General features: G+C 38.3%; 1 protein-coding gene across 6 annotated transcripts in view; it reads right to left on the reverse strand.

Annotated features, from left to right (window-relative positions):
• Positions 1-25,071, reverse strand: part of LOC132392655 (calcitonin gene-related peptide type 1 receptor-like) — a 91,488-nt gene that overhangs the window by 36,505 nt on the left and 29,912 nt on the right. For 2 of the 6 annotated variants that reach the window (XM_059966830.1, XM_059966827.1), the window contains exons 2-3: positions 1,128-1,217; positions 61-208 (exon numbers count right to left, since the gene is read on the reverse strand). In XM_059966830.1, the coding sequence (XP_059822813.1) occupies positions 61-208; positions 1,128-1,184 (205 nt within the window). In that variant the 5' untranslated portion in view covers positions 1,185-1,217. Of the gene's footprint in view, positions 1-60; positions 212-1,127; positions 1,218-6,835; positions 6,903-25,071 lie in introns of all 6 variants that reach the window. The other 4 variants (XM_059966828.1, XM_059966826.1, XM_059966831.1 and 1 more) reach the window with 3 other exon arrangements.

Raw genomic sequence — 25,071 nt, forward strand, 5'->3', positions numbered from 1 at the left:
TGAACAATAAAAGCAATCACTGACACAACAACACAGTTTGCAAGCAGTTATTCATTTTACCATTTCCAGTGTACATGGAGTTCTGCATAATCTTTTGGTAGCATTCATACTGCGCCGTCATTATCTTCTCCCTGGTTAAGGCAAGCCCATGATATCTTTCCACTGGCAAGCTCCCTGTTTCATTATCCTTCTGGGCTGCAGCAAATTGCTGCTGGAAAACAAACACAATATTAGAGACATGAAAGAGTTGCTTGTACTAAGCACTCAGTATAAAAGGAACAATGTGTTGTTATCCTGGTTTTGAAGTTCTGTTCTACTAAGTTTAATTGAACTTTACATTACAAGTTGAATGTGATAGTGTTATTTTTGTTGTTTAATATGAATAGCTGGGAATAAATCTCTCTCTTTCACCTGCAATGCACACGGATCTGTAGGGGTAAATAGTATTCCCAGAAATCTGTAGGGGTAAATAGTATTCCCAGAAATCATACATCACAACCAGCAAAAATTTGTACAAGAAATGTTAATTTTTTCAAAGTTGAGCGAGAAGTCTCTTATGTACCACAAAAAAGGGTTCATTAGTTTGCTGTTGGAAGCTGTAAGCCATTATCTACAAGCAGTTCACCCAGCTCCCATAGCAACCCCACTACCATCACCTGAACATCTTCATCTTCGATAAAGTTTACAGTGAAAATCTGCTGAAGTAATTCCCCATGCAAGCTGTGACTTAGTACCTCTAATGTATAACATGCATCCTCTCTAATATAAGCAACTCAATAAGTAGTTATTGAATAGTTTTTTTTTACTGAGTAGGTGAGCATTAAGGTAAAAATCTATTCTAACAATAATGGCGAAGCTTCGGGGCATTATAAACAAAGCCACTGAGTATAGAGTGAGATATGTTTGAATCTTATAATAGTAAATCTGGCACATAAATAGTTTGCATCACCACATAAACAATGTATGTCTTCTACTGCAAATCTGCTGTATTAAATGGGTATCACAGTGACTAGATTTACATCGTGTATACGACAGTGGAAGATATGAAACTCAACAAATGAGAAATGCTAAATTACATTTAACTATCTCAACAAATTAGTTTAGTTTCAGGATTTTTTAGGGCCTACCTTTGAAATTGAGATAAGGAACAGAATCCGATACACATTTTCTTTCATTGAAGACATTGTCTGGAGTAACTCACTATTGAAGATGACAGCCTGTAAAAGGGATAGCAAAAAAACAGCCTGCATGACAAATGGCAGCAGGAATATATTAAAATCAGACTCATCACATAATAAAAACTGCGCACATTTTGTGCTCGATATCATATATCATAGAAATTCTACATTTCCTGCTTAATATCACAATACAAAGTGATTGTGTGCATTCCCATTTTGTATTATACATCCAATGGATTAAAAACTTAGAATGTACACTAAAGGACAATTTGTCTGAAGTACAAGCAGTGGATTCTCATTTAAATTTGAGAAAGCTGCTGGCACCTGCCTATTTAAAAACACATCTACATTGAAACTTGTGATGAGAAGTGCTCTCTACTTCACATTAATGTAAAAATGACAGTTTAATGCTGGGACGGATCCAGAAAGAAACAGTATAAAACTCCCTGGAGGAGACAATCTCACGCTATTCAGGCCTGATGATGGAATGAATTCACCATGTGGCTGAGTCAATCTGGATGTTAAAGCTGTTCCATATGACTTATTTGACTATTCATGGGCACTTTGTAAATGCAAAAATCGAACTGCTGGAGGAACTCAGTAGGTCAAGAAGTATGTGTGGAGGCAGTGAAATGGGCAATGTTCTACATCCAGCTGAGCATTGGGACAAGGTGTAAAGGGTAGAAAGCCACAATAAAGAGGTGAGTTGGAGGGCTGAGAAAGATACTGGTAGGTGATAGGTGAAACCAGAGGTGTTTGGGGATGATAAACAGATGGAGCCAGGTAGAAAAGAGAATGCAGATGGGAAGGCTTGAGACTGAAGAAGAGGGCAGTCAGTGGAACTTCAGATATACACAGAATTTTAAATGTTCTGTGAATCCTGAGTTCGGCATCTGTACTCTTCCTGCTAAAATTTTAATAGTCATCTGTAATTTTATGAAAGGATACAACAGGGAAAATTCCATAGATATTTTCCCACTCAACAGAACCAATGCACGTTTTGATTTCAGATTGCTTTCTACAGTATATACAGTGGATTCTGGTTAATTGGAACATATTGAGACTAGTACATTTTGGCCCAATTAAGTGGTTGCTCCAATTAGCTGAAGCTTCATGGACATAGCTAAAAAGGGGTTAAAAAAGAAAAACTACTGTTTAACTGAGTAACAATTTATGTATTTAAATTAAATATACAACAGATAAGAGCACTACCAATACCTGTAGAGTGCTATAAAACTGTGCAATATTTCCTAATAGTTATCGACGGAGGAATTCATCTGCAATGTTCTTTTGATTGACTGTAAGTGAACAATATCAGTGCAAACACCTATTGAGGCAATGGACTACCTTCGTACAATGTTTTATTTAGTTACTTCATTTAGAAATTTAACCCTAACCTAATCATGGGTTAATTTACAATGGCCAATTAACCACCCCAGTAAATCTTTGGGTTGTGGGAGGAAATCGGAGCACCCGGGGGAGACCCATGCATTCCGAGGGAAGAATGTACAGACTCCTTACAGATGATGCTGGAACCGAACTCCAAACTCCACTGCCCCAAGCTGTAATAGAATTGCACTAAGCCCTACACTACACTGGTACCTAGATGATTAGTTCAGATGCCTGCATCCTCCAAATCTTCATTCTCATTGCAACATTCAAGATGATTGTCAATACCTTCACAAATATTAATGCTGAAATTTCTGGCATCTGCAAGGCTGAATGCTTGAAACTGCGGTGAGCAAAATAGTTTCAAATCATTTTACTGCTTATTTCTCACCAACTATCAGCAACAAATAACACAAACGCATGCTTTTGACATTATTTTAAAACTGATCGCTCTTTTTTCTTTGTCTCAATAAATGGCTGCCCTGATTAACTAGAGTTCATAATACCTCTACGCAAACATAATAGAAGGGAAATTGTCATTGTTATCTTGTGATTATATTTCCTTGGTGGTTGGAGTGGTACAGCAGAACATTACAAATTTAACACAGAGCAGTAATCTTAGTGATCTAACTATCAAACTGGGATTGTTCATGCTGCACGCATGCACACATACACACACCTGTTTTGTCTTTCCAAAGATTACTCCCAAATACTTTCAGACATTTGCCTTAACATAAATATCATTAAATCCACTACATAATCCACAGCTCCTGGAACTCCTCATGACCAAGTCTATAATGTATACACCAGAATGTTGGCCATCTCTTGCTGCTTAACAGCAAATCACCCAACTCTTTTATTCATGTTACATTCTAAATATATACACATAACCTGGAAGTATGCCAAAATAATTTTGCACATTCTAAAGAAGAATATTTGAAGCATTTATAAATGCATGTGCTTATTTTACATGGTATCCCTCATTTAGAAAGTATTTTTAAAGATATCTTTCTAAAGCACAGAGGATCGATGGCATCTTTTTAAATAGGAACTATAACATGTCAGAGAATACTCTAAAATGTGTGATTAATGTGCCAAGGGCTAAAGGTCTTTCCAAGCATGTCCGCTGTAAACAAGTAACATTATTTATAAAGTTCCTTAAAGAAGTGCAACAGTGCTTTTACTTCCCCTCCTTCCCAGAAGCAATGAACTTCAACATTTTCCCTGTAGGAGATGCGAATTGTAATTCAAATTTTACATGGATTCAGAAGTAACACCAGAGAAGGATGAGGATTAAGAAATTCTGATACAGAATTTCTGCTGAGAAACATTAGTAACAGCATTCTCAGAGACTGGGCACAAGAGACTCTGTTGATGCTGGAAAGCCAGAAACAAAATGCTGGAGGAACTCAGCAGGTCAGGCAGCATCAGTGGAAAGGAATTAACACTGGACATTTCGGGCCGAGTCCCTTCATCAGGACTGGAAGGGCAGGGGAAGAAACCAGAATAAGGTGCAGTGCGAAGGGAAGGAGTACAAGCAAAAACCTGATAGGTGAAGCCAGGTGGGTGGGGGGGGGGGGGGGCGTGGTGAAGTGAGAAGCTGAGAGGTGATAGGTAGTAAAGGTAAATGGCTGAAGAAGGGGGAATCTGGTATGACAGGAGAGTGGACTTTGGGAGAAAGGGAAGTAAGAGGGGCATCTGGGCGGGGGGGAGTGATAGGCAGGTAATGAGAAGGAAAGGGGAAAAGCGGGGAGCCAGAGTGGGGAATGGAAAAAGAGGGAAAGGGGAGAAAGAAATATTTCTGGAATTCAGAGAAATCGATGTTTATGCCAGCAGGCTGGAGATGTTCAGCTAGATGGACAATGAGCTGTTTCTCCTCCAACCTGAGAATGACTTCACCATGGCAGTAGAGGAGGTCACAAACTGACCTGTCAGAATGTGAGTTAGGGTGGAGCAAGTGCAGATTTTGTGATCGAACATCTTTGCTCCATCTGCAACATGCAGCAACTCCCAGTGGCCAATCATTTTTATTCCAAGCTAAATTTGATTACATCCTTGATTTTTCTTTCCTTTTCCTGCCTAACAAAAGTTTCCCTGACAGAGCAAGTGATGTGGACTATGCAACGTAGCTGGATGCAGTCAGGACCTTAACATGAGCAACGAGAGCACACTGTCATTAGTCTGCTTGTCCTTCCAACCAATCTGGATAAGTTTGTTTAGAATATTAGCTTTATTTAATACATTGTTTGCATCAACAGCCCACGAGTGTTGCCACGCATACTGCGCCAGCATAGCATCTCCACAATCCACTAACCCATACGCCTTTGGAATGTGGGAGGGAACTGGAGCACCCAGAGGAAACTCTGCAGTTGTGTACGATGATGTAATGTGGAGACATACAGAATTCACAACCTCCGACATTGGCTGGGGTTCACTTTAAGAGGCTGGTCTGACATGATGAGATAATTTACCATGCTTTCTGTTCAGTTTTTGGTGTTCAATAAATGAATTGCTATGGCTTTTCTTTAAACATAAAATGTCTCCGCTGTTTCATTTGTGGAAAAACTACACGGTCCCAGGGAGAACACATAAACTCCTTACAAATAGCAACTAGAATTGAACCCTGATTGATGGCACTGTGAAGCATTATACTACAGATTACATTACCACTGTTGAGCCAATATTGGTGGTATTTTTCTAGGACCTTCAAATGCCTGCTGGTAGCTGGTTCAAGATTCATAAGTATATAAGTGAGAAGGGATTACTGCTACCAGTTAGGTCTAGGTGTCTTCCTTCGTTGAAGTCCAGTTAGACTTTATTAATAGTGCATAGTTGGGGCTGAAATCCCAAGGTCTGGCAGTCCAAGTGTCAAAGTGTCATTCACTCTCATCTAACTGAACACAATATGGATTAAGCCTCCCTGATCAAAAAACAAGCAAGGCTGGGATTGACACCTAGTAGAGTAGGGAACTGTGACTACAGCACTCAAAAGCAGCTTAATTATTGTCTTCAACATTCCTGGTGGCTTACGATGGATGGACGGTTTTTAACAACCGTCAAAAAATATCAGTGAAATAAAGTATCATGCTTTAAAGATGCTGAGAATATTTTAAATTTGCATAAGAAAGGAATAGTTTGCAGAAACCTCAGCATTTATTTCAGAAACTGAAGAATTAGTGCACTTGGGACTTGGGCTGAAGACAGACAATAATCGCCCATGTGGATTCAGAAAGAGGATGAACAGAGCATCGAATAAGATCTTTTTCATTCACATAACTACATTTTCGTGGACCATTATGGTAAAGGACGCTGGAAAACAAAGCTATAACTTTCCCGTGATATTCTGTTGCTTTGTTGCAGCTTACGAATTAAAAAATGTTGCATTGAACATGTTGAGAATGATCATTTTCCATAGCAGAAAGGACTGATTGTAAGATAAAAAAAAATGTCTCAGCTCTCCAAAATCAGCTTTCCCACTGTTGCATTTCCTGTATAAAGACAGATATTATAAATGCCAAAAGTGATACTCTAAATCTTAAATGACCTGGTATTAAACAGTCATAAATATTTGATTAACTGGAAGCTTTGATCATCATTTTATTTAACAATTTTATTTATTTAACAGAACACCTTACTCTAGGGGTGCAAACTGTTAGCCATTGGGTGGATGCAACATGCAACCAGTTTGCCTAAAATTAACTCTCCTTCAAGAGAAGGCAAAATCAGCTCTTGCCCACAGCAGACTTCACACTGTGCAAGGGGTCACTGGATTAATAGATGATATTCAGCAGAATCTCACAACGTGAGAGAGACACACCATGAGAACATACCCTACAGCCTATTCAGTGTGGGCTCACTGTCAATCACCTATTTACACTAATCCTATATTCATTCCATGTATTTTTTTGTATTCTTATCAGCTCACCCCAGTTTCAGTTATTCACACTATCCGCAATTTTCAATGGCCAATCAACCTACCAGTCTGCGTGCCTCTAAAAGCAGAGCATCCGGAGAAAACCCAAGCAGCCACAGGGAGACCGTGCAAGAATCAGCATGCAAAATTGGAATTGAACCAGGCCACTAGCACTGTGAATCTGTGCTTTACTAGTTCAGCCGTTGTGAACGAGTTGTAATTGCCTGGGGAATTTCTGAGGAAATTGTCATTCCTTGCCTTCACTTGATCTGGGTTTCTTTGCAAGGTTCCCCTTGTAGCTTGATAACCAAACTACAAAGGAAGCAGGGAGGGATATGAGAATGTAAAGCATTACCTTAACATGACCATGAGAGTGATAAAAACTGGTCTTTTCCTGTTCAAGGTCTTCACTCCGTTCCTATCTTTAAAGACAATTAACAAAAATTGAGATTCCAAATACTGCATTTTGTTTAATAGGATTACAGGCCACAGAAAAGGTATTTCCCTGCTCTACATATGTTCCCAGCTTCTCAACGCCAAGCTAATAATCTTGAGGAAATTGAAAGCTGACTTCCATATGATAAATATGTAGCTATTCAGTGATGACAGAGTTCAAGTCCAAGTTTATTGACACAGCCATACACACCCAAGCTATACAGTTAGTACCAAGAAAATTACCTTTATGCAGCAGTTTATTACAAGCAAGAAAAGCATAAATTACATAAATTTAAATTAATATGAATTATGCATAACTTTACAAAACAAAATAAACATAACAACATTAGTGCAGGTTGAAGAAAATATAGTTCGACATACTATTAAAGTTTTTCAGGTTGGTGGCGTAGTGGCAACAGCGCTGGACTTCGGGGCGAGCGGTTCTGAGTTCGAATCCAGCCGGCTCCCGTTAACAGCTGGTGATCTCTTTAAAAAAATCTCACCCGGCAGAAGGCAATGGCAAACCACTGTTGTAACTTGCCTAGTATGCGATTTCCTAGTAAGTCAGAGCAGCGTGGAAAGAAATTGTCCACTACCTGGAAATAATTCCAGATGTGACATACCTACCCACAAGAACCTGAGTACAGTGGAGAAATGGGTCAGAAATGATTCAGTCCATTGGGTATATTAAAACAGCAGCTGCTGATGGCTAATTCAAACCGCAAACCAAAATGACTCCAATCCCTCCAAGTGGCTCTGTTATTTTACTGAGAGCCTTTCTCCCTCGAGACTGTCAAGCTACTTGTAGTGAATTGAATACCGTACATCAATGTTGTTTTAATAAAGCCAATGGACAATTTGAACCAAAGTCCTGCCATCATCTTCAGTAGATGCTGCACTGCAGTCATACCAGTTTCAGGTGCAGACTATACTCTCACAGCTAAAGGTCTATGTAATTTGGTAACGCATGTTATCTGTCGTTTGTCGTCACATTGCAGAAAATACAGCATCGTTCATGATATCTTAGATTTTGTAAATTAGTAAGACATTAGGTGGTGCATTTTGATTCTATTAATAAATATTCAAGTGAAAAGAATCTACTCTAATTAAGAATGCGCAATGTGAACTGTTCCCTTCTGAGGTCTACTGACAAGACAACATGATGAGTGTGTTTATTAGACCTGCACAAGTGATATGATAAGAATTTACAGTTTGGAAATTTTTACCCTGATATCTTTTGCATAATTGTAAAGAACAATGCACTCTAATGTATATGCCGTATTGCAGTGATATGTTTAAGATTGATTATTTGGTACAACAGCTTACTGACACTTGTGTGACTCCACAGCTTGGTTGGTCACGACATTGGGCCCCACCTTTCTGCTCCAGGGAAAGCAAATCATCTCCCACAGGATGGGAGGGATAAATAGGAAATGAATCATGCTGGCGTAGACTCATCTACCACTTGACAGCTTGTTTGGGAATGGTACTAGCAGAGACAAAAATCCAGATTGCCTACCACCAGTAAGGTATAGGAATGGTGAGGGATAACAGTGGACCAGAGACAAAATGCCATGTAGACTTCCCCTTCTGGGGCTCACAGCATATCCTAGTGCCAAAACTCACGTTAAGATTGGCACAAATTTTATAAACACTAGAGTTGCAAATCAAAGCAAGAAAAATAAAAATATTAGTAATAGTTTAACATGGCTTTTAAAGCTATTCTGCAACTGCAAGAAAGCTATTAAAAACACCCCTTAATACTATTTACTGGTATTACTCCAATGCTTCACTGGATCATTATTAAAGATGTTCCTTAATATTATTTTGTTAGTATTACTCCAATGTTTCAACAGATTGTTTGCCCTTAAACAGCTATAAGAACCATCAAGACAGTTAAAAAGATAATCAATAATAAAGAAGAATTTGCTCTATGTGTTCATTATTGTAAAGTCATAACTGTTTTTATAAAGAAGGCCTTATAATTTTACTGCTCTCAGAGGACTGAAGAAATCCACCACAGTAATACTGAAAGACAGCTAGCGTACACAATGCTGAGATTTGATGGACATCAATATAAAGGTCATTTGGAATAACAGCACAATGTACAATCATGAAATAAGGTGCCTGGTATGTAATGTTTTAATATTCAAATGACATAATTGAAATGAGTGCAAACATTAATATAAGACTATCATCCATATCTTAGTCATTTATTCCAAATATTATGGAAATTTACTTTATGTTATTATGATTAATCAGCTGAAACAGGCAACATCCCAAGCATTCAAATTATGTTTCAATATAATTTATATTTCAGCTCAGGGCACAAATGTGGCATATACATAACTCTGATAAAATAACTGACAATTCACCTAAAGCTAAAATATACCTTCACATAAGTATCTTATAATAATAAATAGTTTTCCTAGATAGCTGTGCTGTACTAATCTGAATGAGAATATTTAATCACAATTGTACACTCAGCGGCCACTTAATTAGGTACACCTTCTCATTAATGCAAATATTTAAATCAGCCAAATGTGTGACAGCAACTCAATGTATAAAAGCATGCATGACACGATCAGGAAAAGAAATTTGATCAAGCGACTTTGACCACGGAATGATTGTTGATGCCAGACAGGGTGTCTTGAATATTGCAGGAAGTGCTGATCTCCTGTGATTTTCACACACACCAGTCTCCGGAATTTACAGAGAATGATGCGCAAAACAAAAATCATCCATTGAGCTGCAGTTCTGTGGTCGAAAATCCCTTATTAATGAGAGAAGTCGGAGGAGAATGGCCAGACAGGTTCAAGCTAACAGGAACGCAACAGTAACCTGGCATGACAACAGGAACAGGTGTGTGCAGAAGAGCATCTCTGAATGGAGAACATGTCGTATCTTAAAGTGGATGGGCTATAGCAACAGAAGACCACAAATATACACTCAGGAGATACCTCATAAAGTGCCCACTGACTGCCATTTAATTAAAAAAATTATCCAGGTCAGTCTTAATTGGAAGAAAATATAGCAGAACTTGGTTCTTTATGTGTTCACTCTAGCACAGCCACATGGGATTCAATACGATGACTCCATGTAGAATGAACTTCATTAATATCTTATACACAATGCTATGTTATTGTAGATATCTGTAATGCTCCTTTTTATATTAAATAACACTAAATCAGAATCTAGTTTATTATTACTAATGTACATCCTGAAATTTGTTATTTTGTGACAGCAGTACAATGCAAGACATAAAACATCTGTCATAAGAAATTATGTAGAAAGTTGACTAAAATCAATTATATTACAACGTTGGAAGGGATGAGTGCTGAATTCACTCATTCTCCATGATGGCCATCTCCATGGCACTGAGGCTATGAAGACTGCCCTGGCTGCTGTGCTCAGTGCGTGTTCACATGATGAACTGATAAGTGAGACTTTGGGCCTACTTGGGGCTGCTCCAGGGTTCGGATCAGAAGATGCATTCTTGGTTCAGAATACTGCTTTTTGCTTTATTTGCTTACATGACTTGTATTTTTTTTTCTTTCTCTTCTGCATTGAGTGTTAGTCTTTTTATTTTTATTTTTTTTCTTTAATTGGGTTATTTTGGATTTCTTGCTTTGTGGCTACCTGTGAGTACGCAAATCTCAAGGTTGTATAATTTATACATTCTTTGATAGTAAATGTAATCAAATCATAAATCATAAATTGCGATTCTTGAATGTTGTTCTGTGAATGACAATGTTTCAGTAAGTGTGTTCCATTTTATTTCATATGTCAACAATGTCTACTTTTTAATAGTCTGGGCCAATTGCATCACAGTACACTGGTTAAAAATATTGGTTGAAAAACTGCACGATGGACTATTTACTGATTGTTTAAAATAGCTTATTCTCATGATTAATCAGCCAAAATTATTTCAATTCATATTGACACACAAGACAGTAACTGATGAATTTGCTTTTACATACTGAAGATGCCACAGACTTGTCAATGACTGACCTAACTAATTCAGCACAACTTTGCTTAAAATAATTAATTGCTTTTATGTTGTTGCTGTCTACTTAAAACCAAATTTGAAGCTCTTTGATTTGTTTTTAAGTAAACCAGTAAAAATATCAATTGCAAGAATCTTAATACTACTGCATCATGAGATTGTTTTTTGGCACAGTAACAGTTACCATTTTTGGAGCGTTAGTTTTTGAGATTGCACATAAATCAATTAGAGAAGTATGACATTCAAAGATCTATAACTGGAAAACAATGGAAATACAGTAAATAAGATGCTACTTTTAGCTATAAACTGGCTTCAGTTTCCATGATGTATTACGAGTTAATGCAATAGAAAGTTTGATTTTATTAAATGCAATACATCAAATTTTTAAAATCCTATTAGAGCAAAAATGTTATAAGTAAAGATAACAGCGCTATGAAATATTGAAGGAATTATTGCTGGGAAATTCATGGCCTCTTAGGAGTATTTGCTAAGACATGACTGTGCGTGGGTTCCTAGTTAGCTTGATCTCATATCGCTGCGTAATATTTTTGTGGGCGTACATCAAGGCGCTGTATACGCAAGCAGCATATTCCTCACACAATTACGCACAGTGACAGCTGTAATTTCAGGAGTCACAGATTAACCTGTATGATGCGACACAGTAGCTTGAGCTCTTAAAGCTACAATGCTAAATCTTAGAGTAATTTCAGGTGAACTGATATTGGTTTGGATAGCTACTTATCTAACATAGAACTGGAGGTCAGGGCACAAGAAATAAACATCAATGCCCAAGTTCCCAGACCCCAAAAATATAGAGGTCTTCACCTAAGTAATGATCTGAAATCTGATTCATTATTTTACACAACTGAAGCAATCAACTGCTTCTGTTATACACTCACCAAAAGGGATTGCTAATTCCACCACATCCTCCCCATACCTTAAGCACCATATGCCTGATTACTTCTGATAGAGCAAACTGTTCTAACCACCATTTGATCAAGAATTTTTGATATATCTGATTGCAATTATGTAAATATTACAAGTTCAGAAAACAAAATATGACTATAAGATATAGGAGCAGAATTAGGCCCTTTGGCCCTCTGAGTCTGCTCCACCATTTCATCATGGCTGATCCATTTCTCTCTCATCCCAATCTCCTAGCTTCTCTCCATATCCCTTCATGCCCTGATGAACCAAGAATTTATCAACCTCTGCCTTAAATATATCCAATGACTTTAATTCCTTACTTTTATATTCTAGTCCTCTCAAAATAAATGTTAACATCGCATATGCCTTCCTAACCACTGACTTAATGTGTAAATTATCCTTTAGGAAATCCTGCATGAGGATTATGAGATACCTTTGCACTTCAGCTTTTTGAAGTTTATCTCCATTTAAAAATTAGTCCGCCCTTTCATTTCTTCCACCAAAGTGCATGACCATACATTTCCCAGCAGTATGTATTCCATCCACCACTTCTTATCACACTCTCCCAATCTGTAATGGCAACTTCAACCACTTCTACCCTCTGCCACTCTTGAACTTTTGGCATACTGCCAGTGTCTTCCATAGAAAGGCTGATGCAAAATACTTATTCAGTTCATCCACCATTTCCTTGTGTGCTATTACTTCCTCTCCACCCTCCAGCATTTTCCAGCAGTTTGACATCTACTTTCACCTCTCTTTTACATTTTATATTTCTGAAGAATCTTTTTGTATCTTCAGTTCTATTAGCTAGCTTACCTTTGTCTTCAATCTTTTCCTTCTTTATGAGTTTTTATTTACCTTCCATTTGTTTTTAAAAGCTTCCCAATTCCCTGAATTCCAACCAATTTTCACTCTGTTATATGCATTCTCTTTGGTTTTTATATTGGCTTTGACTTCTCTAGTCAACCATGGTTGTGTCATCCTGCCTGAGAATACTTCTTCTTTGAACTGAATCTATCCTGAGCCTTCCAGATTGCTCCCAGAAATTCCAGCCATCAACCCTGCTAGTGTCCCCTTCCAATCAGTTTTGGCCAGCTCCTCTCTCATGCTTCTGTAATTCCCTTTACTCCATAGTGATACTGATACATCTGAGTTTAGCTTCTGTTCAAACTGCAAGGAGAATCCTATCATATTATGGTCACTCTCTCCTAAAGATTCCTTTACCTTAAGCTCTCTGATCAATTCCAGTTCCTTGCACAACACCCAATTGAATACAGTTGATCCCCTAGTGAACTCAACCATGAGCTGCTCTAAAAAGCCATCTACAAATTCCACCTATTGGGATCCTGCACCAACCTAATATTCCCAAAATTGAAATCGTCCATGACTATCATCACATTCCCCTTTTCATACGCATTTTCTACTTCCTGTTGTAATTTGTAGACCATATCTTTACTACAGTTTTGAGATCTGTACATAATTCACATCAGGGTCTTTTTTCCTTTGCAGTTTCTTAGCTCTACCTACAATGATTCCACACCTTCCAATCCTATGAATTCTCCTTTGCCTCCCTGCCTGTCCTTTTGATACAATGCTTATCCTTGGATATTAAATTTATCAATATAATCTTCTTTCAGTGATGCTGACAAAGTCATACACTCAAATCTATAACTGTGCTACCAATTCATCTGCCTTATTACATATACTGCATGGGTTCAAATATAACATCTTCAGTCCTGCATCCATCACACTTTTTGATTTTGTCCACCTTTTACATTGCATCTCATCCCGTTGACTGCAATTTTGCCTCTCCTTGCCAGCAATTTCACTACAAATGCCTCTGTTTGTAAACCAACTACCCCATCCTCAGTCCACTCAGTGCAGTTCCCATCCCACTGCCAAATTAGTTTAAACCCTCCTGAACAGCTCCAGCAAACTTGCTTGCAATGATATTTCCCCCTCAGGTCCAGGTGTAAACCCTCCATTTTGTACAAGTCGTACTTTCCCCAGAACAGATTCTCAAATCTGAAGCCCTGCACCAGTTCTTCAGCCCACATTCACCTGCCAAATTATCCTATTCTTACCATGACCGGCGTGTGGCACAGGCAGTAATCCAGATGTTACTACCCTGGAAGTCCTGCTTTTCAACTTTCTACCTACTGTAGCTCCCAAGAATCTCTCTTCATGACATCCTCGCCTTTCCTACCCATGTCATTGGTGTCAATATGTGGCAAGACTTCTGGCTGCTCCTCTTCCCCCCTTAGAATACCGTGGACCCAACCTAAGATATACCTGACCATTGTGCCCGGGAGGCAACATACCATCTGGGTGTCTCTTTCACATCCACAGAATCCCATCTCTATTCTTCTAACGATGGAATCTCCTATCACTACTGCAGTTCTATTCACCTCTCTCTTCTCCTGAGCCGCAGCATCAGACTCAATGCCAGAGACCTGGTCGCTGCAGGTCCTTCCATGGTGGGTTGTCCCCCGAGAACAGTATCCTAAGTGGTATGCTTATTATTGAGGGAAACTGCCACAGAGGTACGCTGAACTGCCCACCATTTCCCTTTCTTCTCTTGACAGTCACCTAGTTACCTGCCTCTTGCAACCTAAGGGTGACTGCCACCCTGTAACTCCTATCTTTAACATCCTCACTCTTTTGTATGAGTCAAAGGTCATTGAGCTGTAGCTCCAATTCCTTAACACGATCTCTGAGCAGTTGCAGCTTGGTGCTGTGGTGCAGATGTGGTTATCTGGGAGAGTAGAGGTCTCCCAGAATTCCCACATTTCACGCACAGAACAAAACACAGCCTTTCTGATTAATCCCATTCACTGATTGGGTGCAGTCCAACTCTGAAATGACATCATCACATGATGATGTAAGTAGGACTGGAGTGTGTTCTTTGCTGGGAAACGGTTGACTTGAGCAAACATTCTTGCTCAAAACTCCTGGGCCCTGCTTACTCCAGCAGAGATCTGTCACAATCTGCAATTCATAACGAGGATCAGGAAAGTTAAAAAGATAAGTACCTGGAAAATGAAGTGGAATTACAGCACTGAGTTACTTAACTCAGTATGGGAATTCTGTGCAGGTTATTTTGGGTCTGCTCAGAACTATTTTCCCAGTGAATACCAACAACTATTCTTAAAGCTACACCAACTGACTAAAGCAGAATTAAGCAAGGAATACAATGCAAGTCTGTATCTGTGAAATGAACTAAGAGGGTAGATGTAAATGCACAAAAGACTTGAGTGCTGCAACATTGTTTTAGTGGAAAGAGAAGATCATAACAGCTCCAATAAAAGAAGATTTAATGGGTAGCCTGGGTGTATGAGCCATTATATATGAGTACCACAGGCAGGGAAGAGACAGCCAATAATATCTTTGACTTAGAATGCAGTCGTGAGTGGGAGAGTAGGAGAAGAAAACAATATTGTTAATAGAAATCAATCTCAATATGTGTGGTACATTTATTAATTTTGTAGTTCCTTGGAAAGTTTGATTGTGGAAACACTCCAAAACAATCTGAACTGTTTGAGATCACAGAGCGCTATAAATATGACTCATGCGATCAAAACCTGGGACTATCAGTCAGTGATTATTTGGGAACCAGGCATCAAAAGTGCAAGTTGCTAAATTCACTGACAACACAAAGCTGGAAAGTAAGTTGTAGGAGGAATATAAAACACAAAGGGATATAGAAAAGTATCATGAGTGCACAATGATCTGTCAAATTAAGGATCGCTTGGGAAAACATGAAATTCTCTATTTGGCAGGAAATACGAAAATCATTTTATGGTTGCATAGATTTGAGATGCAGAGGGATCTGGTTAACTGACTGCATGATTTATAAAAAGTTAGTGTGAAGGTACACAAGTAAATAAGATACCTAGTGGAATGCTATCACTTACTGTTAGGGGAAATGAATGCATTCCTACATAAATTAACAGAAGGATCCAATATACCATTTTTATTACTTCAGGAGAGAATACCACTTAGAATTATGAAGCCTCTGCAAATCCCAAACAGAATAAAGTTTGTAATGAAATTCATATTGCTGTTCTTATTGCGAATGAGGGAGGTTACTCTTCAGTTGTGCAGACCATTGGTGAGACCATATTTGGAGTACATTATGCAGTATTTATTTCCTTATTTAAAGGATGGTGTGCTGGCCGGGGGTATAGTGGCACCTGCACCAGACGTCACGGCGAAGGATCCCGGGTTTGAATCTGGCCAGCTTCATGCACACTTACCATCCCTGCTGGGTTGAGTGTCAAGCCAGCAACTCGACCTCGTAAGAAACAGACAAATGATGTGCCACAAGGCACGACGAGGAACAAAAACAATTAAGGAATGATACTAAGACATTGGAAGATTTACTGGACTAAAATGTGGATGGTGGGCTCACTAATGAAGAGAGTTTGGACAAACAAGGTTTCTATGCAGCAGAACTTACAAAGGTGGCCCAACTTAACTGAAACATGCAAGATGCTAAGAGGCCATTTCAGATAGATAGGGAGGGAAAGCTTCCTCTTGTGTTTGAATCTAGAACCAGGGTCACTCTTTGAGATAATTATAGATCATTGGACAGGTTATTCAGCACACAAAATTGCTTTGATCTTAATACCCATTTATGCTAAATGTCTTCTTCCTGTGTTTCATCACACCCCAATACCATTCATCTTTATGTGTTTGTCTAAAAGTCTCTTCATTCCACCAAATTGCCTGCTTCCACTACTACCTCTGGTAACTCATTCCACATATATACCACTCTGCATAAAATAATTTTTTCCCATGTCACCTCCAACCTTAAAGCATGTTTACCCTGGGGAAAATATTACTGGAAGTTTGAAAATTGATTTTCATGCCGGCAGGTTGGAGTTTGCCCAGACGTAATATAAGGTGGTGTTCCTCCATCCTTAGCATGGCCTTATCACGACAGTAGAGGAAGCCATAGATTGACATATCGGAAAGGGAACAGGAAGTGGAATTAAAATGGGTGGCCACCGGGTTATCCCACTTCTTCTGGCAGTTGGAGCATAAGTGCTCTGCAAAACGGTCTCCCAATCTACGGTAGGTCTGTATCTTGCTCTAGGCCTTTGGTTACCTCTATTAACATGAAGGAAGCCCAATGAGCTGGTGATTCCTTAACCAAGATACCTTCAGATTAAGCACATTTCTTGGCACAAAAAGATTAAGCACAACAGCGCCTCTTTCAACTCAGAGGGTTGAAGAAGTTTGGTATGGGCCCCCACATCCAAAGAACTTTCTATAAGGGCATAATTGAGAGCATCCTGACTGGCTGCATCACTTACTGATATTGGAACTGTACTTCCCCCAATCACAGGGCCCTGCAGAGAGTGGTGTGGACAGCCCAGTGCATCTGTAGATGGAATCTTCTTATTATTCAGGACATTTACCAAGACAGGTGTGTAAAAAGGGCCTGAAGGATCACTGGGGACCAGTATCACCTCAAGCACAAACTATTCCAGCTGCTACCATCTGGGAAATGGTACCGCAGCATAAAAGCCAGGACCAACAGGTTCCGGGACAGCTTCTTCCACCAGGACATCAGACTGCTTAATTCATGCTGATACAGTTGGATTTCTATGTTATATTGACTGCCTTGTTGTACATACTATGTATTATAAATTACTACAAATTGCACATTGCATATTTAGACAGAAGCATAATGTAAAATTTTTTACTCCTCATGTGCATACTGGTAATAAAGTTAATTGAATTCAACATTTCCATTTAGCCTGACTCCCGCTCAGGTATGTGCACATTCAAGGTCTTAATTGCCACAAAGAAACTCCTCAGAACAACTTGCATTTCAAAATTCCGTCATCAATCAGTCCTGAGCAACTCATTCAATAATTTTCAGTCTTCTTGCTTTGTAGTCCCTTAACGTTCTCTGCAAACTTCTCAGACCATTAATAACTCTTTCATGGAACTGCCTCCAGATTTTTGTTAAAGCTGTAGACAAGCTTTGTTTATCTTCACCCTGATGGTGCTTTTAACCCTCTGACTTCAATAGTTAAGACCTACTGAAAGAAGAGTCTAGCCCATATTGCAATTGAAATTGTACAAATACTTATTCTGAAAATATGCTTCCTAGTTTGAGATCAATAATGAGGGGAAGCACCCTTTATTTTTTTCTATACACCCCAGAATCCCTATCATTCAATAAGACAATCTTTCTTATAAAACAGTCCAACCTCTTTTCAGGTTTTAACCTTTGCATTCCCAAGAATCAATCCAATGAACCTCTTATGTCCTGTGTCCAAAGCAAACACATCCTCAAATATAGAGACTAAAACCATGGACAGTAAGCCAGGGATGATCTCATTCTGTAAATCTGCATCACAGCTGCCCAATTTTAATTTTCCATGTTCTTACAACTAAGGCCAATGATGCCATAATCTTCTTACTTATTTTCTCTACCTGCAAGGCAGATACTTTTGTGTTTCATGCACTAGGATCCCTCTATGCCTCAACATTTTAAGATAGGAAACCTACAACACAATACAGGCCCTTCAGCCCACAAAACTGTGCTGAACATGTCCTTACCTTAGAAATTACCTAGTGTTACTCATAGCCCTCTATTTTTCCGAGCTCCATGTACCTATCCAGGAGTCTCTTAAAAAGACCATATCGTATCCACCTCCACCACCGTCACTGGCAGCCCATTCCACACACTCACGACTCTCTGCATAAAAAAAAACTTACCCCTTACATCTCCTCTGTACCTACTTCCAAGCACATTAAAACTGTGTCCTTTCATGCTAGCCATTTCAGCCCTGGGAAAAAGCCTCTGACTATCCATGCAATCAATGCCTTTCATCATCTTATACACCTCTATCAAGTCACCTCTCATCCTCCATCACTCCAAGGGAAAAAGGCTGAGTTCACTCAACCTATTCTCATAAGACATTCTCCCCAATCCAGGCAGCATCTTTGTAAATCTCCTCTACACCCTTTCTATGGTTTCTACATCCTTCCTGTAGTGAGGCAACCAGAAATGAGCACAGCACTCCAAGTGGAGTCTGACCAGGATCTAAATCAGTTTAAATAATGACTTTTTAAATTCTTCCTCTGAAATTGATAACCTCACACTTTATTCACTCCAACATTAAACTCTATATGACAATTTCCTGCCAACTCTGTAACCTTTCTATAGCTCCTTGCAGCCTCTTTGTGCTCTTCACAACTGCCTACTCCACCTAACCTTGCATCATATGGCAAAAATGGCAACAGTAGACCTGGCCCCTTCTTCCAGTCATTAGAAATTATTGTAAGTTGTTGAGTCCCTGGCATTATGATATTCCACTAGTTTCAGATTGCCAATCCAAAAAATGATCCATTTATCTCAACTTTGTAAAAACATGGCAAACAGGTAGACTTTATTAAAGTGGTTTTAGACCAGCATGTCCCCACAAAATCATTCAGAATCTTCTTCAACTGGAAGCATTGGATGAACCATGAGATCTGCAATCTGTCGAGGGCCAGATCAGTGGCATTCAGGTCTGGAAGCCAAGTAGGGTACTAAAGGCATCTCAAATGATGTGGCAATTACAGACTAAACTTGAAACTATGAAGAATGCTGGACAGCTGTGGCAGGGCTTGCATGCTATTACCTCTTACAAAGTGAAACCAAGTGACTTTGCTCTCAGATGAGCACAGTACCTTCTATACTCGCTTTGACCATCAAGACATGGAGGAAACTTAACAAACTCCCACAGCACCTGATGACCCTGTGATTTCAGTTTCTGAGGCTGATGCGAGAGCATCCTTCAAGAAGGTGTACCCATGGAAAGTATTTTGCCAATTGGGGTGCCTGGCCATGTACTAAAGACAGCTCACTGTTCCCTTTAACCTATTGCTTTGGCAGTCTGAGCTACCCAACAGCTTCAATCAGGCTTCATTTATACCAGTGCCTAAGAAGAATGTAGTAACCCCTCTCAATGACTATCATCGAGTAGCACTTACATCCACCGTGTTGAAGTGCTTTGAGAGATTGTTGATGAAGCATATCAACTCCTCCCCAAGAAGCGACTTGGATCCACTCCAATTTGCTTATCAGTGCAACAGGCCCTCAGCAGATGCCATATCATTGGCTCTTCACTCAACCCTGGAACATCTGGACAGCTAAGATGCAGACATCTCGAAGCTCTATATCGACTATAGCCCAGCATTCAGTACCATCACCCCTTCAAAATGAATCAATTAGCTATGATTGTATGTACTTAGCTATGTACTTAGCTCCCTGCTCTACACACTTTATTCTTTTGACTGTGAGGTTAAGCATTGCTCCAACACCATATTTAAGTTTCTTCAGCCTATCATTTCAGAGGATCTGTGCTGGGCCCAGCACGTAAGTGCAATTATGAAGAAAGCAGTGCCTCTACTTCCTTAGAAGTTTGCAAAAATTGGGCATGACATCTAAAATGTTGACAAACTTTCACAGACATCTGATGGAAGTTATATTGCCGGGTTGCATTACGAATTGGTATGGAAACACCAATGTCCTTGAATGGAAAATTATACAAGAAATAGTGGATATGGTCCAGTCCATCATGGGTAAAGCCCTCCCAACATTCGCTCTATTATTTTTTTTAAAAACAACTGCACGGACCAACCATTGCTCTGAGCAGGAAATTTTTACGTCGCCTGAAACCTACATGCCACTTTAAATTATTTCTTTTGCAGTATCTATACTATGAACATTGAGAATGAAAACTGAAAAATCAGATACATTTGATTTTATTTATTAATTGAAGTGTATAATGACATGTAGTACAAAGAAATTCATTCATGTTTCCTATACTTTTTCTTCATCTATCTTCATTACAAATTCATCGGCTATGATTTGTCTTATTTCTCATCAAATGAAAAATTTGTCTTACTCCTTTTCATCTAAATGTTCCACTTCTAGTCTGTTTCTGGATTTACATTTGATTGAATTCATTAGACTGAATCCATGTTCACAGTCTGCAAGAGAAGGCTGAAATGTTCCAACGATGTCAACAAGAAATAACAGTTCTTTCAAACTCTTCATTTCTAAGCACACAATTCAACCTATCAGTAAACATCTTAATTAATCCAATTCTAACTTTCTCAGAAACGACAAATTTGAGATCAGAATATTGCTGCAATACTTTACAGGTAACATTTTTCTCAGAATTTGTAATAGTAGCCAAATATGTTTATGTCGGTTATACTACATTCTCTTTTTACAAATTTAAAATTGGCTGTATTTGCAATAGCAAAATTGTCAAAAGCTTGCCATTCTCATAACTCATCTTCATGTAATCTGTTATCCAAGTAATTACACACGTTGAATGAATCAAATAATAGATGCACTATCAATGTCAGAATTTATAGATGCAAACATCTATAAGTTTCATTTTTTCACTCCAGTAAATGGTATTGCTCAGATAAGTTGTTAATTTGTTTTTCATACTGCAATGCTTCAATTGTATTCAAACAGCTTTTCTGAAGGAATTTACAGAGATGCCAGATCTACTAAAACATCATTAAGGACAGTGATTGCTACTCGATATTGTGGAGCAGTCAAACTCGTCAGACAGCAGTTGCTGACTAGATCATAACATTCATTAACGTGCTCTTTACAATACTGGATCAAAGCTTCATAGTTTCTTATTTAAGCAGTAACAGCAAAATGTCTTGGCAGCCATCTTACTTTGTTTAGTGGTCTAAATGACACAATACCACATGCCGTCATTCTGTAACATTAGCTAATTCTTCGTTTTCCTTTTTTAACCAATGACCTGCAGTACATTGCATACACTGTTCATAGCAGTGTTTCTATATCCTGCGTAACTGATGCTTTTTTCCATGTGTCATCCAGTTCCAGATCTTCTCTGTGTGCAACACAATGTTACCCAGACAGTTGCTTTATTTATAGTCGAAGAATTGCTGCCACAACATTATTCTTTCCAAGCTTAATATTTGCCCAGTCTGACATAAATATCACTATTTTTGAATACCGTTGTTGATGTAATTTTTTTACAGATTCAACAATAGTGATATTGTCACATGTAATTAACTTCAAATCACCAACAAACACAGCCATATAAGAAATTTCACTTTACGGTCAAAACCTAAAATACAGAATTAACATTTTCTGTACAGAAGTATTGGTACTTTCTTCAGCAGTTAGTGTATAGAAAGCAAATTTCCACAATTTTTCCATTAGCTGTTCTGAAGCATAAATCTGATGCACTCAACAAATTCAAATGCATAGTTCTTGCTGAGCCAGCTCTCTGCTATATTTACATATTTGGCCACGTGCATGAATTTCTTGCATGAAATGCATAGAAGCATTAGTAACAACTGTTAAGATAATGTTATCAATTACAACTTTGACGGTATCAAAGTCAGACATTTTTCATGCATCTTGTTTCACACTCTTTTGAAGTTTAAGTCAACATGCACAAAATTCCACATTTCCTCTGGTTGTACAATTTGGTAACTATACAAATTCTCTGGTTGTTTTAAGAAACTAACTTCTATTCTTCTCCTTTCTTTGCACTGCTAAACAGGTCCCCAAACTTTCATTTCAGCATAAATAATGCATACATCGTCAACATCTTGATATGTAAAAATATCACAAATTTTATTTGTTTTTGATACAAAGACTGTAGTTCAGAATCTACAAGTTGCAAAAGCCATTCTACCTTAAGTTTTGTACAAGTTTTGTTCTTCACTGCATTTAATTCTTAGACCATAAGAGATATGAGCTGAATTAGGCTACTCAGCTCATCTGCCATTCCGTCCTGGTTGATTTATTATCCCTCTCAACCCCGTTCTCCTGCCTTCTCCCCGTAACCTTTGACACACTGATTAATCAAGAACCTATCAACCTCATCCTTAAATATACCCTTATATTCTTCTTCTGCTTTCCTTTTTGATATGCTTTGGATATTAAAAATATTAATAATTAGAGATACTAAAAATAATCATTTTTGAATAATTCAACAAGTCAAAAACTTTATAATTTTAATAAAATAACCAGTCATGCAAACAATTTTATAGAAAAATATTTTTACTTTGTTCTAACAAATTATTAATTTAAATAATCTTACTAGATCGTGATTTTTTTTGAAAGATTACTTACTGAAGAAGTCAAAGTATAGAATCATTCTCATCAAACAAACACTCACAACACAAGTAAATTATGTCAGGCAGTCAAAGCATAACAGGCACAATGGGAAAAGTAAAATATTTCGACTAAATGGCATCCGTGCTCAGCGGTCCAGCAATTTATTAACATAGAGCTACCTAATTCCATTCTGTTTATTGTTACAATTTGTAACAATATTGTAACTTGAAACACTGACAATGTACACAGGTTGAAGCTCGAAAGGTTCTGATACATTTATCATTTAGAATATTTATGAATTATATTCATTCTCACATAATTAGTTACATGGTATCCACAATCATTTTAACATATATTTCAAAATAATATTTGCATCATTTTGAGATATATTAACATTATATAAAAGAAATTTTCAGCTAGACAGTGACAGATCGGGTGATTTGAGTGTCTCAGAAATTGCTTATCTCCTCAGATTTTCAAGCACAACAGCCTCTAGAGCTTACAGAGAATGGCATGAGAAACAAAAAGCATCTATTGAGCAGCAGTTGTGGTTGAGAATGCCTTGTTAATGAGAGAGGTCAGAGAAGAATGGCCAGACTGGTTCAAGCTGACAGGAGTGTGACAGTAACTCGAGTAACCATGTTTTGCAACAGTGAGTCTGTAGAAGAGCATCTCTGAATGCACAACATGGTGAACGCTGAAGTGGATGGGCTACAGCAGCAGAAGACCACAGACATACACTCGGTGGCCACTTAATCAAGTGCAGGAGATATGAGTGTACTCATGCCTTAACATCAGACATAGTGACCCAAGTTTTGTACAGTACTGTCCAAAAGATTTTGGCACATATATATATCTAGGGTGCCAAAGGCTTTTGCACCGTAATGTACTAGTCAACGTGGAGTGAAGAGTTTGTAAATCTGGTGGGAGCAGAGGATGTTGGAAATGTTGAGGGCGGAGTGCTCCAGGAGGAATGTGGGATAGTTGGCAGAGGAGTGCCAGGACAGGGGCAGTGCAGGTGCAGATACACCAGGCAAGGTCACTTAATTTCAAACAAGTGGGTTATTTATCATTACAGAACATCTCTCTCCTGCTTCCCTCTCCTCAACCATGATTCCCCACTCCCTGCCCCCTTCTCACTCTCAATGCACAATAGAGAACCATATCAGATTCAGGTTTATCGTCACTCACATGTCATTAAATTTGTTTTCTTTTTTTGGAAGCTGTACAGTACATAAAATAACTACTGTGTAAAAGTCTTAGGCACCCTTGCTATATACATGTACCCAAGTCATTTGCACAGTACTATAGGTAAATGTCCACAGTTTGATACTGAACTTACAGTCGTTCTCAAGGTGAGTTTGTGTGAATGAATATGTTCTAAACTTACTGGTCAACCTTCAAGTGTTATTCTCTGACTGTTGTTCACAACATGAATCTCTGTCGAGCCTTGATGCAGAATTGGATCTTACTGAGTATCTACAAAATTTGTGCTGGGGAATTTGCCCAATTCTAGAATATTCTATATAAACAAGAATGGAATTCTGAATTCAGCTAAAGCAAGTTCTAGGGAACAGCAGTGTGGGCTGTGGTATGATGGTAGTAAAATCCAGGATTCATGCTTTTTCAGCTACATAACATATGCAATTTAATACTTTCATCTCACCTCATTTATCTTTCCAATCTTTCATTAATCTTTTATTATAATTTCCATTAAATTCTGTTCATTACATATGTGAGGTCACTTCTCAGAACTGTCCACATTTCGCAAAGGCCTGTGCATCACCTGGGAATACTCCCAGCGCCCTGTGAAATCTTCCATTTGTAATGTCATGTCAGTGCTCAAAGAAAAATTTCTGATTTCAAAGGCTTTTGGATTTTGGATTTGTGTATAAGCTTTTTTTCAAAACCATATTACTTTTTACACACATTACATTGCCAAAAAGAAGTTCTGATTGTGAATAAACAGAGTATTTGAATAAAAACACTGTTTACATGCTTGATGTTTCATCTAAATGCTGTTTATCTGAATTCAAATGATGCATTCAGAAGCACAAGTTCTACATCAGTTGGATCTAACAGCTGGTAAACA

Source organism: Hypanus sabinus, chromosome 4 (assembly GCF_030144855.1).
Source record: "Hypanus sabinus isolate sHypSab1 chromosome 4, sHypSab1.hap1, whole genome shotgun sequence".
Lineage (NCBI taxonomy): Eukaryota > Metazoa > Chordata > Chondrichthyes > Myliobatiformes > Dasyatidae > Hypanus > Hypanus sabinus.